We start from the raw sequence: 15,794 nt of genomic DNA, 5'->3' as shown, positions 1-15,794 counted from the left end.
ACATCAGAGTGCTTAGGACTTACATCCCATAGATTTTTACATCTTGAATTAAAGTCATATATTATAAATATGTGTACAAAAGTAATCTCATTGAATAGGTAGCAAATTAAATGGTATTTTTAAAACATTATTTTCCTAACCATACACTTTGAGTATATAAGGTATACAATAGTAATTATTCATATATAAAGAAAATGAAAATACCTCTAAGACTGCTGAATTAATGGCTGAATTAATTCCTGCTGCCAAGAAGTCTTAAATAGGAATGTATATATATTATTATATATATATTATATATATGTGTGTGTGTGTGTACACGTTTTAATTTTTATTTATTTTTATTTCATGTGCACTGGTGTTTTGCCTGTGTTTATGTCTGTATGAGAATGTCAGGTGTCCTAGAACTCGAACTATAGACAGCTGTGATCCTCAATGTGGCTGGTGGAAACTGAATCCAGGTCCTCTGGAAAAGTAGCTAGTACTCAACCACTGAGCCATCTCTCTAGCCCAGGACACGGCTTTTTAAAAACAATCATTCCACACAGCCGTTAGACAATTACTCAATAACAGTTATTTTAACTCCATTTTTAAAGACAGCAGCATTACATTCAAGAAGTTTAAATATTCACAAGATTACAAGGGACATTTAGAAACATTTAAGTCAAGTGCAAATGCCATAACACTTTATCCCAGGACCTGGCTTGCAGTCTATATTGGCCTAGTCAGGCAGCCTACTCCTTAGGGGCTGTTGTCCTTAGGCAGAAGAACTGGGGTTACTTAAGTTGTCAGAAAAAAAAACAACCTGCAGAAGCTCTGAAATGCCAGCAACTTCTTTTACAAGGCAAACAAAGTGTTCTGGATACGAAGGACTGCAGGCCACACCTCTTAAGCAATCACGTGTAAGACATCGACTCCTTTACTCACACTTTCCCCTGAGGTGACAATACATACTGTGGACCCTTAGTAGAGATCCCAGTGTACAACATACAGCCCTTCCAAACTGGACTAAGTCTGAAGTCCCCTTTCTTGAAGAGCTTTTCAGGTAAAGTGTACTCCACCCATGTCTTAGCAATTAAATTATACAAAGGGGTCCCTATGTCAGAGTCAGATAATCAGCTCCTATAGTAAGTTGTAGATGGCTTGTTACAGGCTAGATACTGTGGCCCCGCTCAACCCAGGGCCCACGCATGAAGGCTTTGTCTCCAGGTTGGTGCTACTGGGAGGAGATGCCTACAGGAAGCTAGGGCCCAATAAAACACCTTCTGGTCATTCTCCAACGACTGAAAGTAACCATGGCCCCTGCTCTCCTTTTCTACTTCTCTACTGCAAGATGAACAGCAATTTTTGGCACATGCTCAAAAGAATAGCAGCTAACTTACCACTGAGTAAAATTCCCAAAACTGTGTCAATGAAACATCTTGTTATCATAGGTAATTTTTTTTAATACCCTAAGTTAAGAAAAAAAAAAAAACTAGCACATTTTTCAGCTCACTTCCAGTAAGTGAATTCCATGAATACAGTCCACCACATCTCCCATCTGCAGCCTCACAATGCTCTGGGAAAGCAGGGCTAAGGTCAAGGCCATACTAGCCTTTCCTTCTGGCCCAGCCCTGTGTCCATCTCACTGAGTCATGTATAAAGGGCGCTCTAGGCCAGTAACTGCTTGCATATCTGCTCTATAGCGATTTCACTTCACAGTGCTAGGGATGGGGTCCAGAGCCTCATCTTTCAGAGCCACACCCTATTTTCTTTTTCAAACACATATCTAACACTCTTAGAATCCTTCTCCATCCTTTGCACAGCGTTTTCAGGAAATTTCTGTTCCCTCTCTTTCTTTCTTCTGTTCTTGAAACCTAGGCTGCAGCTTCTCATGCCTGAGAAGTATGCAAGTCTTACTGCTTCAATAGCTCCTGTGGGAATGTAACCATAAAGTTTCAATAAAGAAGGCAGGTGAGGTGGAGCCAATGCTGTCAAGCACCCACTCCCTTTCGGCTCTTCCAGGCCATTCTGCAAAGCCCAGGATGTCTCTTATTTCTTGAAACCACTTTTAATTTTTTAAGAAGTTGTGTCAAGATTGTTTTACAGCTCTTCATTATATTTGTTCATCTTGCTAACTGTGTTTTTACTCATTTTCCCAGGATCCTGAAGACATAGGAGTCACTATGTCCACAGATTAATGTTGGGTGTGCAATAGACCTACAAATGAACCCTTAGCATATGACACGGAGTAAGAGCACCCCACAGATCCAACGTTCCCTTCACTTCACACTTGCTCAGGATGCTTCATTTCCTCATAGGAACAGATACACTACATGTTTCTTTTCATGGTCATTTTTCATCACAAATCTCATCATGTCCCAAAAATCGATGATCCAGCTGTACATGAACTGGAAACAGTATTGACTAAATCATTATATACCCCCCCAACCCCTTTTAAATTTGAGACAGGGTCTTACTAACTTTCTCTGCTGGCCTGGAATTCACTGTGTAGATCAGGCTGGCCTTGAATTTGCAGCAATACTCTTGTGCCTGCCCTGCAAATGTTGAGCTTACATATGGGTTGTGCCTAGCTCTATACTGTTTTTTCCTTTTATTTTAAAAGGCAGGGTCTTTTCATGTAGTCCTGGCTAACCTAGAACTCACTCTGTAGACCAGGACGGCTTCAACCTCAAAGACCCACCTGCCTCGGCCTTCCAAGTGCTGGTATTAAAGGCTTGCATCACCAGGCCTAGTTTATATGCTGTTCTTAACTGTATGCATCAGAGCTATCTTAGACTAGTTGTAATGAGGTACAAATACTTATTATGCAAACAGCCACTCATACTAAAAAGACTCAGTACGATCGTAAACAATAAGAAAGGTTAATAGAGCTCAGAAAGGTCTCCTCCCACAGCTGCACACAGGCTTGAGATCAGTTTCCCTGTCAAAAAGCCTGACCATGGACTGTCCTGTCCTGCCTCACACAATTACAGATGCTCACAGACATGGGAAAGGCTGTTTGGCTGAGTGTTTTTCCCCCTGTCACCCGGAGAGAAAATTGTATCTGCAAAAGCAAATGGTAGCAACAAAGCTTCATTCCTAAGGCTTTTCAGCCTGTCATTCTACGGGGGCTGCTTCCTGCGCTGCCTGGGGGCAGAGCGAAGGCACCGCCATTGCAGGATGTTAGGGCAGAACAAAGAAGAGAAGCTGGTCTGTTCCTGTCGGACTTTAAGTGCCAGTGCTCACTTCAGCATGAAAGTGCTTCTGCAGGCTGAGCAGTGAACACTTAGCGGATTTCAAAGTCCGAGCACCTCAGAAGCCAGTGATGTGTGCGCTCTATGAGATGATACGGGTGTGAGTGCAGCTCTAATTAATGGCATTTGCCATAAATGATGCTGATGTGACTGGCAAACACTTAAGAGTTTCCTGAGTTAACGAAATTTAAAAGCCCAAAGAACTCTCCTATGTGCAACAAAACTCAGCCCAACCCAGGGGAAGAGCATTTATTAGTCAAATATAATTTGACATTTCAGTCAGAGTATGGTAAAATTCTATCCCATCAGTTTCTGGAGCAATACCTTTTAAAGCACACAAGCAAACTAAAAATAAAGCCAGGCCTCTTACACAATGTGTAATTTCTTCATTATGATGGAATGCAACAAAAGATCTTGCCCTTGGGTTGCTCCATTTCAGCCAAAACAAATGCAAATGGCTTGTCAGATGACAGCTGTTTGATAAGGCTCCTCTGTAAGACCTGCGTGCTTTACTTTTTTCCGTGAAACTTGGGATGAAGGCAGAAGGCAGGAAGAGAATTAATGTAGCATACAGTCTAAAGGCAATGCTACAACCGTGATTAAGTAGAAAAGTTAAAAGGCACAGATTTTCCACAGCTTCGCTGCGTGCAACCCATCCGTGTAACAAGTTGACAGGCCTAGCGCGTCAGCTCCATCATCCCCTCCGACAGCTAAAACGCGGCGCTGCATCCCTTTTCAGGGGAAATTTGCGTCTGCACCATGAAGCGTTGTACATTATTTCTTAGCACTGCAGGGGGCTCAAGTCCATATGGAACCTTCACAAATATTACCACAGATCAAACCAGCGGCGTTTGGAGGCAGATTTGACATACCTATTTAAATGAGCAGCAGGGGTCCTCGGGCAGCCGCAGGCTGTGCGTGGGAGGCTCTGTGGAAGCTGGAGCACAGCCCCATTACTCAGCAAAGACACACTCAACATTTGTCATTCATTTCATTTCTGCCAGGGCTCGAAGCTCATTTGCCCAAGGTCAACAAAAAGCGAAAAGAAGGTTTTCTTTTTTTCCCTAAGAAATAAATGTACCTGACAAGTGGGGACTTTGTCCGTTGGGTTTGTGAAGCACAAATAAACAGCAGATAGGCCTAAAGGCAGAGGAATGAGTGCTGAGGCCCCAGCCTCTGACTGTGGATGGGGGAAGCCCCATAAATACTCTATAGCTTTAAAAAGTCACAGTATGGATAAAACAGAACTTGCCACCATGTTCTAAAAACATACTATGTTCTGTCTTTAAAAAATGATTACCATCATCCGACTTTTTTTTTCCTAATAGCAGTTTTGGGGACTACCTCAAATTCCCATACTATCAAACAGCTCTCTCTGAAGCCAGCAAAACAAAACTTCCCCAGTATACTGAAAGGCCAAAGCACAGTAGGACCCCACTGCTAGGCCTGTTGTATCGGGGATCCTCTCTCGCACACTGCACTGACCAATGCATGGTCCAAACTGTAATGAGTAGCAAAAGCAAAGGATGCAGACAGAAGACTTCGTAATCCTGACAGCCTCACAAATGCTGAGGCAGCACAGGAGGTTCTCATCAGAAACCTCAACAAGTCCTCTGCCCACTGAGAGACAGTTCTGACACCGAGAGAAGTCTCCAGAATAGTTTTATAGCTTATAAATAAATATACTTACATGCATTAATGAATAGTATGATTGTTTGCCAGTATAGAAGAGAAAGTGAAATGGACGGCCATCTTCTCCCCACTGGATTGCTAATGAAAATAAAAACAAAAACATGTACAGAGATAAACCAAACTTTGAGTCTAACGACAGTATGTGATACATCTGTGATTCAGATTAGCATATCAAAAGTATCTAAAATAACAAAATTATCCATATTTAAAATGCACATATTTAGCATATTTAATATGTAAATGCTTAGGATAGTTATTGTTTCATATTAGTTAGCATAAAACAATGTCTGTATTTAATAAAATACTCCATCCTTAAGATCTATTTCATTTGTTTTAAATAAAATCTATAAGATAACACAAATCACTTTGGTAGAATAAAAATATTCAGGTTCCACATTTTCACATGAAATATGATAAGTCAGTGAACGTACTCAGAGATTTGAGGCGGCCTAGCATAACACACATGCACTGGACAGTCTGCCTGTTATACCATTTATTCTATCCCCATTGTAAGCTCCCACAGAGAGTTAAAAACGGCCAAAACATAGAGGGAAAATTTTGTGTCAAGAGAAAACAAAGAAAAATCATATTCCCTGGTTTATTACATAGTATAAGCTTTCCCCCTTGTCTGTTATTTCCTATTGCTTTAACTTGCAGTATATGCTACAATCAGAATAACACAGTGGGACCTGGTACTTCTGCCAGTATTCACAGCCCTGTTTTCACTACTGAGCCCACTCTTCAGAAATGCTTAACTTGGCTAAACATGTTGTCTGGCTTCTCGGACATGTGCTTACAGCAGATACACTGACACCTGCGGTGTCTGTGGGTCTGTGGAGGGCCACAGGCTCCTGTACAAGTGGGCCTCCTTCACCCTCTGAAACCACACCCATCTCCACCAGAACACATCCTTGGGAGGCTCTGGGTTAAACTTACTTTCCTATTTTTTTCTGGGATTCTGATCGCTGTCGTATTTGCGTATTCAATGTATCTAGAGTTTGTACTTGGGAAGCTGAAAGCCTGTATTTGTTTGTTTTTAAATAGTAAACATTTTTCTGTTTAAATACTTGTATATGCAGGACTTTTTCCTTCTCTGAGGATAATTATTATTGACCTGTGAATACACTTAAAATGGAGAAACAACACTGAATGAATGTTGAAAAGGTTTAGAATGAAAAGAACAGCCATGTTGTTACAAGCCAATGAGTTAAGGTGGTTTAAATACTTTCCAAGGGCATTTCCACACGCTCCATGGTATCTTCTGCATTACCCAGTACTTGAACCTGCACTGTGCAGGGGATTCTCAATTGTACTGTTCAAGTCAGTCAGAAAGTATCTAAAACCAACAAAACCAGACAAGCATCCTAGTTATGCTAAGACCACTGATAAGTTTGGGTAGAACCTTGAATCACAGCTCTGTGTGCATTTGTGCTCACAAATCTAGACTTCATAAACTCTATGTACACACATACATTCTTGCTAAACATGAAAATGATTAACTAAATCTACAGTATCATAGAGTTTGAGATGCACTGTTGTTACTTTGATAGACTGCAAAGCTTACCGTATCACAGCATGCATCAGAACTTAATAATTTTCAGGTGCATTCTGTTCTTAAAGCTGCTAACATGTAAAAAGCTTCAAACTCATAATGTCTGGCTAAGCGGCACTGTCGCGGGCTGCTCTCTTGTTACTTGTCTTTCTGTTCGGCACTCGTCAGAGCTCTCTGCTCTGATAATTACAGCAAGCCACCCTCATTATTCCTTACAAAACCCCTCTCTACTTCTTAACACCTTCAAACTTAGTATGATTTCCCCCAAACAACTACTAACCATGTTCAATTAGTAATTTTGAAGACAGAGCTGGATCCAATGGGACAGGCAATTCAAAAACTAGTCTAGGCAACCAGCGAGAATGTAGCTGGGCTACAGTGACATTGTTTATCTAAGCATAAGGAGTGCCTGGGCTCACTCTCCAACACAGGGAGGGGAAAAGTAAGAAGAAACTTTGGGCTATTATCTTTCCTTCCTTCTCCTTCTTTCTCTTCCTCCTCCTCCACTTCCACTTTCCTCTTCTTCTTCTTCTTCTTCTTCTTCTTCTTCTTCTTCTTCTTCTTCTTCTTCTTCTTCTTCTTCTTCTTCTTCTTCTTCTTCTCCTTCTCCTTCTTCCTCCTCCTTCTTCTTCTCCTTCTTCTTTTCCCCTTCTTTTTCTTTTTTGGCTAGCCAGGTGTTCACTTAAGATTTTTAGCTTAATTTTCCATGAAAATCTTGTCCATGTTCCTGTAGTTCTACGCAGAGTATGTCTGCTGTTGATACAGGACCCTCCCATTTAGTTCCTAGTCATAGATTTCAAAATAGGTAAGTTAAATTACACAAGTAACACACTACTCTATTAAAGATTAAAAGTAAGGATTCCTTGGCCAGAGGCAAGGTGAAAGAAAGTCAGTACTTGTAAACTCTTTTTGTGCATTCACAAAATGGGACAGCATTTGCCTAGTTATCTGTTGCTGTGGTTTATATTTGCTTTATGAAAACTGATACACAATTACTTATTTGAGGGAGGGGCATAATGGTGTGTGAACCCATTCTCTGATACTCCCATGTGGGTCCTACAATTGAGCTCAGGATATCAGGCTTGGTGGTAAGTGTCTTCACTTGCTGAGCCATCTTGCTAGCTCTACTTGTTTTGGGTTTAAGCTGGCCTCGCCCTTGCCACCCTCCTGCATGCATAGTTAGTCACATAGTTTGCCTGCTTTTTTGTAAACAAACATGGCATTCTATTGTATTTATACTACACACTATAACATTTTTAGTTGCTTTTCCAGACTAATGAGTTAACACAATACTTTTACTGCCTGTATGATAGTATGGTTCTAAGATTTTATTTAGGAACTTTATGATAAATATTTAGATTGTTTCTAATAATTGCTTCATAATGCTTATACTTCCTAAGCCCTGGACTGAAAAAAAAAAAGTCCTGTGCTACTGTTCTTGTAGGGCAGCATTTCTGACCTTAGGTATTTTACAGTGCTTACTGGTTACTTCTATTGTTTTCATGTACAAGCTGCATGCTACTCTTTGCTTAATTTTCCACCAAGTTTGTTTTTTTTTTGGGGGGGAAGGGGGAGAAGCTAATATACAATACAAATAAATTATAGAAACCAAGCCCATACCATAATTCATGCAGATTTTCTGGTGTCTTCTTGTGAAAGAAAAGTTTTAACCTTGAAAATAATTTATGATTTTTATGTTTTCTGATTTTCTGTCATTTTGAGAGCTGTGGTAAAAGAGATGGTTCAGTGGTTAAAGGCTTTTGCTGCTCTTACAGAGGACTTGGATTCCCAGCACTCACATGACAGCTAGCTCTTCATTGTCTGTAACTCTAAGTTCCAGAGGGTCTAATGACCTCTTCTGGCCTCCATGGGCACTGCATGAATGTGGGGACAGGATCACAAGCACATTTATACTCAAAATAAAACATTACTAGCTGTACTATACCTCTAGTGTTCTAAAGAGTGCATTTTCTTTTATTTCTTTTTTCTTTACTTTTCTTTTTAAAGAGGGGGTGGCTCAAGGTTGATATGGTGCCTCTTTTAAAGAGGGGAAGGCTCAAGGCTGATATAGTGTTTCCTTTTAGAGCCTAGGCTTGCCTCAAACTCCTGGTAATTCTCTTGCCTCAACCTTCTGAGTTTTGGGATTAAAGAGGTGAGCCTCCATGTTTGACTCCAGAACCTAACGCGTAATGTTGTTAATGTCTTAATCCAAATTTCATCATCTGAATACCTCTGTTTGTCAATATTCTTTAAAATGGTTAAAAACCACAAATTTCCCCATGTCTACACACACACACACACACACACACACACACACACACACACACAAAACCATGTATTAACATAGTTGGACTTAGTATTTTTAAGATGGTTTGTGTCTACTCAAAGAGAAAGACAGCAAATCATGAGCTATCAGTTAGACTAGTATATCGAATCCACAGTGCTTTTTCCTTGTGTGGTTCTGGCTACTCTGATGTCACTGGGCAGCAATAATTTCCACATTTTACATTCTACCCTATAATTTTAATGCTGTGACTTCAGACACTCAAACAATAACTTCCCAGTAACGCTTTAATACAGTTTTCCGTTTACATTTTATCAGTTCCTTCCAGCAGGCAACTGTGATCTAGGAACAGAACTGAACTTTCTGGTATCCCTGCTGCTTGTTCTGCAGTGCTAAGGTCTTGGCAGGTCCGTGCACATGCTCAGTATACTCCATCACTCATCTGCATCCACAGTTTTTGTCTCCTGTGGCCTTGAATTTGCCATTAGATCCTGTGTGCATTAATTTCCTTAGTTATCTGGTTTTGACCTACTCTCTTAATATAGTTTTTGTGGTTCTAGGGATGGAACGTCATGCACTCTAGGCAAACACTAAACTGAGCTGCTTAAACAGCCAGTCCTGCATGTTTCTTATAAGGATATAATGGTCAGGGTTCCAGATAACTGCTATTTCTGAATGCAATGGATTTAATGACACATATAAAGATTTGATGTTTCTGTGTTCTTATGAAAAGTCCTATTCAAACAAGAAGGATTCTTTACATTTCTAGTAGAAACCTTTTTACCAAAAATAAAAGGCTCCATTTTATTAATTGTTTTCTCTATGTAAATGTTTTTCTCCTTGAATAAAAACACTTATATTAATGCACTGAGTCATACTTAAAATTCTGAGAAAAATGTTATATTCCCTGGTACTTTCTTCAAATGTTCTACTTGTGTACTCAGGAGGCAGAGGCAAGTCGGTCTCTTTGAGTTTGAGGCTAGCCTGCTCTTCACAGCAAGTTTCAGGTTATATAAGAATATACAGTGAAACCCTGCTCTCCCAGGGTAGGGGTTGGGCAAGAAAGCTTCACTTTTTAGGTAAGTTATGTCCAAATTTAGTCATTATGTGATTTTGCAAGTGAACTAGAAGCCTTTGTTTTTTTTGTTTTTTGTTTTTGTTGTTGTTTTGTTTTGTTTTTGGTCTAAAACAATATATATAATAACAAGTTTTCTGTTACTTCAAGGCATAATAGGAATCACTAACTGGCCCACTGTTTGGACAGAATTTTTGCAGCAAACCTGATAACTTGTAGTCTGGCTGGTTTTTAGCTGACCCAGAATTTTCCTGATTGATGTAACTGTGGCAATTAAATTGCTCTTTAAGCTATCTGTCTGAGAGTGTGGGTCACACATTTGTACCATGAATCATCACTGCTTGAGCCAAACTACACACCCAGCCACTTCCTGTCAGGGCATCCTTGGAAATTAAATATGGGGGAAAATAATAGTTTGTGCCTTAAAAAATTGTTAGAAAGTTTTGACATAAAACATGAAGCACTTAGAACTGTGACCAGCCTCCGTAAGATTCAATAAATGCTACCATTATTACTTGGAAGAGTTTTCTAACTACCATGAAGTTACTGTTTCATATTCAGACAATAACAACAAAGAAGATACCTTCTGTCCTTAGAGCAGTTGGTAAATACTGCCATTTAAAAGTGTTAATACTGGACCACAGACAGCTTCCTGGTAAAGCGTGTGCCTACTTGGCACACAGGAGACCCAAGGTTTAATTCACACATACAAAGTAAGAGTAATAAACATAAGCAAACATTTGTAATATTATTCTTGACTGACTTCACTGGCTTTCTCAAAGGTGATTCAGTGTTAACGGCCCCTCTTTTAAATTCACCATTATACTCATCAGCTTAATTTTTCTTTTATTTTGTCTTTCTCAATTACTAACAACGTATTTTTGTATCTACATGATATAATGACCATATTCCACAGGACTTGATGGAAACTGTCAAATATTTACAAATAGTGGGTAATTTCAATTTTGATTATTTAATACAACAGTGATACAGTTCAATTGATTTTAAGTCAGAAGATTTAACTGATAACTTTTACTCTTGGGCCTTTGTTTATTGTTTTCTCAATGTTTCACTTCACCATGCATAACTATATTACTATTTGGTAATCATCTGCATAGAAAACTTATTCTTTGGGTTTGTGTCTACAACTACAAAACCATGACACATTATTTGAATTCTTTAGTCTTAGTTAACAGTACTGCTTTTTAATCTGTCAGTGCTAAGTAATTGGTACAAAAAGGCTCAAGGTCATCAAATCCACTTACTGGACAACAGGTTTTCTCAACATAAATTAATATTATTGTCTCACTGAACCATTTTCCAGGCTCTTCCAATTCCAGGCTATCTAATATCAGTGCTTTTTCTTGGTTCTGTCATCAACCTGGCACGTATCTTTATTTTCCCCCAATATTTTTACCATTTTACAGGGCATGTGTTTTATGTTAACTCAATCTAGAAGCTTCCATCTTTCAGTAAACCAAATGGTAGTATAGTACAAGTGCCATAATCGATCCAAATTTAAAGTTCGTTGTTACTTTTTTAAATACCTACAAACTGATTTGTCCTATAAGAAGTACATTAAGATTGAGAACAGAAAGCAGAACTTCTACTATTTTTAAAGGAGCATTGTTAAATACACTTAGCTGCAATGTCAGACAATTCTAGCAATATTGGCATGTTTTCAAAATCATATACGGATATTTTATAGCAATAGCCTGAAGCTTTGGTGTCATATTCTATCTGCTAGTAATAATGAGCACATACTACTGAGAAAGTGGTATGCTTTGAAGGACTCACGAAGCCTCAGAAGGCAAAAGAGACCACAACTCACAGATATATATAAGAGAACTAAGAGATAGAGAGGAACAGGTGAGAAGCCTGAGGAGTTGAAGCACAAAGAAACCAGGGAGAAAGAGAAGAATAAAACAAATTCCTGCTATTCCAATATTTATCAGAAAAACTACTAGGTACAAGTTATTCTGCCTCATTTGGGTGATTGGACTACAAATGACACTGTATCTTCAAACTTCAAATAAATGTACACCTGTATACAGCATTCATTCATTTTTCTAAAATCTATTGTGAAACAAATGTTATGTATGTTATAATTGATCATATCTAAGAACTGATAAACACAGGACATATTTAGAAAGAGATTTAAGATACTTATAACAAATATAAAATAAAAGTTACTCCTAAGAGTGAAGAGAGGGTCTGAGAGATGGTTCAGTGCATAAAGCACTTATCATCAAGTCTATTGACCCGAGTTTAAGCCCTGGGACCCACGTGGTACAAGCAGACAATTACTTCAAGTTGCCTTCTGATTTCCATGTGTATGTAGCTACATGCTTATGTACATGCCTGTTCAGAAACACATGCTTACACACGCACATGCTGAAAGGCACTTTAAGAGTGAAGTAAGCACTAGGACAGAAAGAATGAGGTAGAGGTGAAGTGCCACCTGTGGCACAAAATGGTCACCCACACCTACACAAGGGGCTAAGGCAAAAAGATAGAAGAACAAAAGAGATTAACACTCCATATTCAGTAAAATTATGTCTCTAAAAAAGGAACACAGAAAGACTTCACATACACAAGAGCTGCATGAGTCACCCACAGACCTGCACCCTGAAATTCTTCCTCATAGATGCCTAGTGGAATACAGGATGCAAGTGATTAGTATGGCATCAGAACAGACACAAGCTTTAACTCATCTATGTTTCATATCCTACACAGAATCTACAAATTCTAGCCATTAGTTATTATATAAAGAACTTTTGTTGTACAGCATTTCCACGTGACAAACTGCTGATGTGTAACCCAAAACTGTAATAATGAAAATAAAAAATGCGCCATCTCAGTCTTGAGCAAACTTACCTCTTTGTTTTGGAAAAATCTGTTCAGGATGCTGTAAGATAAATGTAAAGTGTTACTAGGAAACCTCTATAAAAACACAAAAGACATTCTTAAACAAGTAGTTAGGATTACCTTCATCATTGGCCTGGCTTGCTTCTCAAACAAACCACTTGGAAAAAGGTAAGCAATAGCTCTCTGAAAACATACATAAAGGTTAATTAACAACAGTTATAAAAACACATTCAATTTATAACCAAGTTATGGAATGCTTACTGTATATCAGACATTGAACTAGAGTTTCATATGTATTATGTCAGTTCAAATGGCAAAGCACAATTACTACACATATATCCCCAAAAGGAAAAAAAATAAAACAAGTGCAGTAATTATTAACCCGGCTATTGACAACTTTCAAGTGTCAACGTTGAAGGTGTCACTCTGAGAGAAATGCAGAAAGGGCTGTGGACACCCTACAGGGCTAGAAGGACTTCTTCTAGCAGGCAGTGTGATACCACCACACATCTACCTTTGCAGGTAAAAACTAGAGGTGTTCCTACACAGCCCTATGCACTGTGTGCACGGGTAGTCATTGTAACCCCAGCACATGGCAGCAAGAAGGCTTGTGTTTCATTCACTGGGACATACTGGAGACAAACTGTTTAAAGGACAGATTCATCTTGGCTCATCATTTCAGTCGGTGAGTCAGTTCTGAGCAAATGCAGAATATCATGTTGAGAAAGTATGCCAGGGAATTTTACCTCATGGTGGCCAGGAAACAGAGAGAAATGCAGAAAGGGCTGTGGATGCCCTACAGGGCTAGAAGGACTTCTAGCAGGCAGTCTCCAGCAGCCGCTGTGAGTCCTACCATCTCCTAAACAGCACCCAGCTGGGACGGAGCGCTCAACACACAAATCTGGGGGGCAGTTCTCACTTATACCAGAGTGTCCACCATGGCTCCTTTGGTACTTTACCCTATGGATTTTATCCTGAGCCTGAGAACTGAATGTGGGCCCTTATACGCCACACACTCTACACTGATTAACTCTGGTCCTGGAGAGGTTTTAAACTACACTTTTCAAACAAGTCCTCCTATGCGTTTCTCACAAGGAGTGTGACTGGCCTTGCTTCGCCAGTGACACTGCAGACATTCTCTCCCCTCACAAAGATCGCTGAACACTCTTCACTTATTGCCATTCATACCAGAGTTGGACAAATTTCAATCCACACACAGGACAATCTGAACACCAAAGAGAATGACAATGCCCTACGGCACTCTTAATAAGCAGGTGTACATGGATGTAATCTAGTAGGCAGGTATGCATATACACTGGAGAAAGAGGCAGGGAACAAAAAGAAAACTGCTTAACAGCACAGTACCAGCCACACGAGTAGAAGAGATGGCCTAGGAAGAAAGCTCATTACTTTCTAATTTCCCAGTCAGTCATGACCCAGGCACACATCACAAAGCCCCTGGCTGACACACCACCAGGGACCAGAAAGCTCACACTCAAACATTACCCTCCTTTGTCAGTTACTTTCCACTGTTGTGACAACATACCATGACAATGGCAGCTTATTCTGGCTTACCTTCCAGAGGGTCAGAGTCCCTTACATCATTGTGGGAAGCATGGCAGCAGTCAGGCAACTTGAGTAACATCTCAGTGTTCATATTAAACCACAAACAAAAAGCAAGATGAAACTAGCAATGGCACAAGTCTTTTAACTCTCGAGGCCTACATCCAGTGACACCTTCCTTCAGGAAGGCCAGACCTCCTAAGCCCCCAAACAGTGCCATCAACTGGACATGAAGTTTTCAAATATGAGGAACACTATTAGGAACACTTCATTCCAAGCACCACAGCTCCAGATTACTCACTAGGAACAAGGGGAAAAGGGTGCTTTCCCAAGAATTCTAGGTAACTACTCTGGAGGCAAAGGGCAGTCCCATCATCACATCAACCACAGTGGAAGAGACTACGCGCCTCCCAGGGTGAAGCTGGGAGGAAGTCCTCCATACATCCTAACCTTGAGCATGAGGAAGAACACAACAGCAGAGTGGAACAACCAAGCAGGTGTCTAGAATCTAAACATCTAGACAAGGAGGGACAATCTGGAAATTCTAAATATAGACCTTTTACATAAATGACACTATAGAACTGTTCTATTAGAAGTGACAATTGCACTGTAGGAGACATTGACAGGAAGGGTGTATACCTGGTTTTCATTTAATTTTCAGTCAAAATTATTCTACACAGAGGCAAAGGAAATGTGGAAAACTCTGTCAAGTTTATCCCCCTGAAGAGCATGTACTCAATGAACATTCAAATTTCATGGAAATTTGAAACATTTCAAAGTTAAAAGATAGGAAAAATGTCAAAAAATTTTAAATAATACCAGTTTTCCCACACCCAACCTGCAGTATGAAGACCAGCCTAAAGCATCCGCCAGGAAGGCCCTGTCCTCACATCCACAAAGCAACGCCAAGGTTGTCAGCACCGTGGCAGGGGCCAGTTAGAGGTACACAGGCACGGAAGATTAAGTACGCCTGTCAGCTCGCAAGCCATTCATCCACCAATAAGCAGCAGGCTATCCCAGGCACCACTTTCAAGCAGGGAACTGACTGAATCATGTGATCACTGAATAATCCTAAAGGGAGATGCAAACGTAAGAATTCCATCGCACTTTGTATTTCTCAAGTGTGGTAAGCAGTGGAAAAATCATGAGAAGGTTAATTGGTAGAGGGTAGTTAAAAAAAGAAGAAGAAACCCGCTGCAAGGACCTCGAGGATGAGAGAAAACCTCTTCAAACATAAAAACAAGTGAACAAAGACCTTGACAGAAAATTGTGAAATCCAAGTGAAAGGCAGTTCTGACTTAAAGAGAGAAACTCAATGTTATAATCTAGTTGAAAGATTAAAAGGTAAGCAATGGATAAAAATGGAATGAGAGAGAATAGTAAATAAAATAACCTAGTTGCTCAAGTAAGAAAACATTCCCAGCAGTGAAGACAGGCTCTCAGCATGCTGCCTGTATCTGTTTAGTATGCACGGACAGTACAGATGTGACCTAACCTATTACTTCAATTCGGCTCCTATGGGCATTC

The 15,794-nt window shown here is 39.9% G+C and overlaps 1 protein-coding gene across 1 annotated transcript in view; it reads right to left on the bottom strand.

The window, feature by feature from the left end:
- The window catches only part of Mrps9 (mitochondrial ribosomal protein S9), a 61,577-nt gene that overhangs the window by 13,928 nt on the left and 31,855 nt on the right, over positions 1-15,794 (bottom strand). The window contains exons 3-5 of the mRNA XM_031367347.1: positions 12,825-12,887; positions 12,714-12,744; positions 4,924-5,003 (exon numbers count right to left, since the gene is read on the bottom strand). Of these exons, the coding sequence (XP_031223207.1) occupies positions 4,924-5,003; positions 12,714-12,744; positions 12,825-12,887 (174 nt within the window). The remainder of the gene's footprint in view (positions 1-4,923; positions 5,004-12,713; positions 12,745-12,824; positions 12,888-15,794) is intronic.

This window comes from Mastomys coucha, unplaced genomic scaffold (genome assembly GCF_008632895.1).
Source record: "Mastomys coucha isolate ucsf_1 unplaced genomic scaffold, UCSF_Mcou_1 pScaffold14, whole genome shotgun sequence".
NCBI lineage: Eukaryota > Metazoa > Chordata > Mammalia > Rodentia > Muridae > Mastomys > Mastomys coucha.
This window is presented reverse-complemented; position numbering and strand designations above follow the sequence as displayed.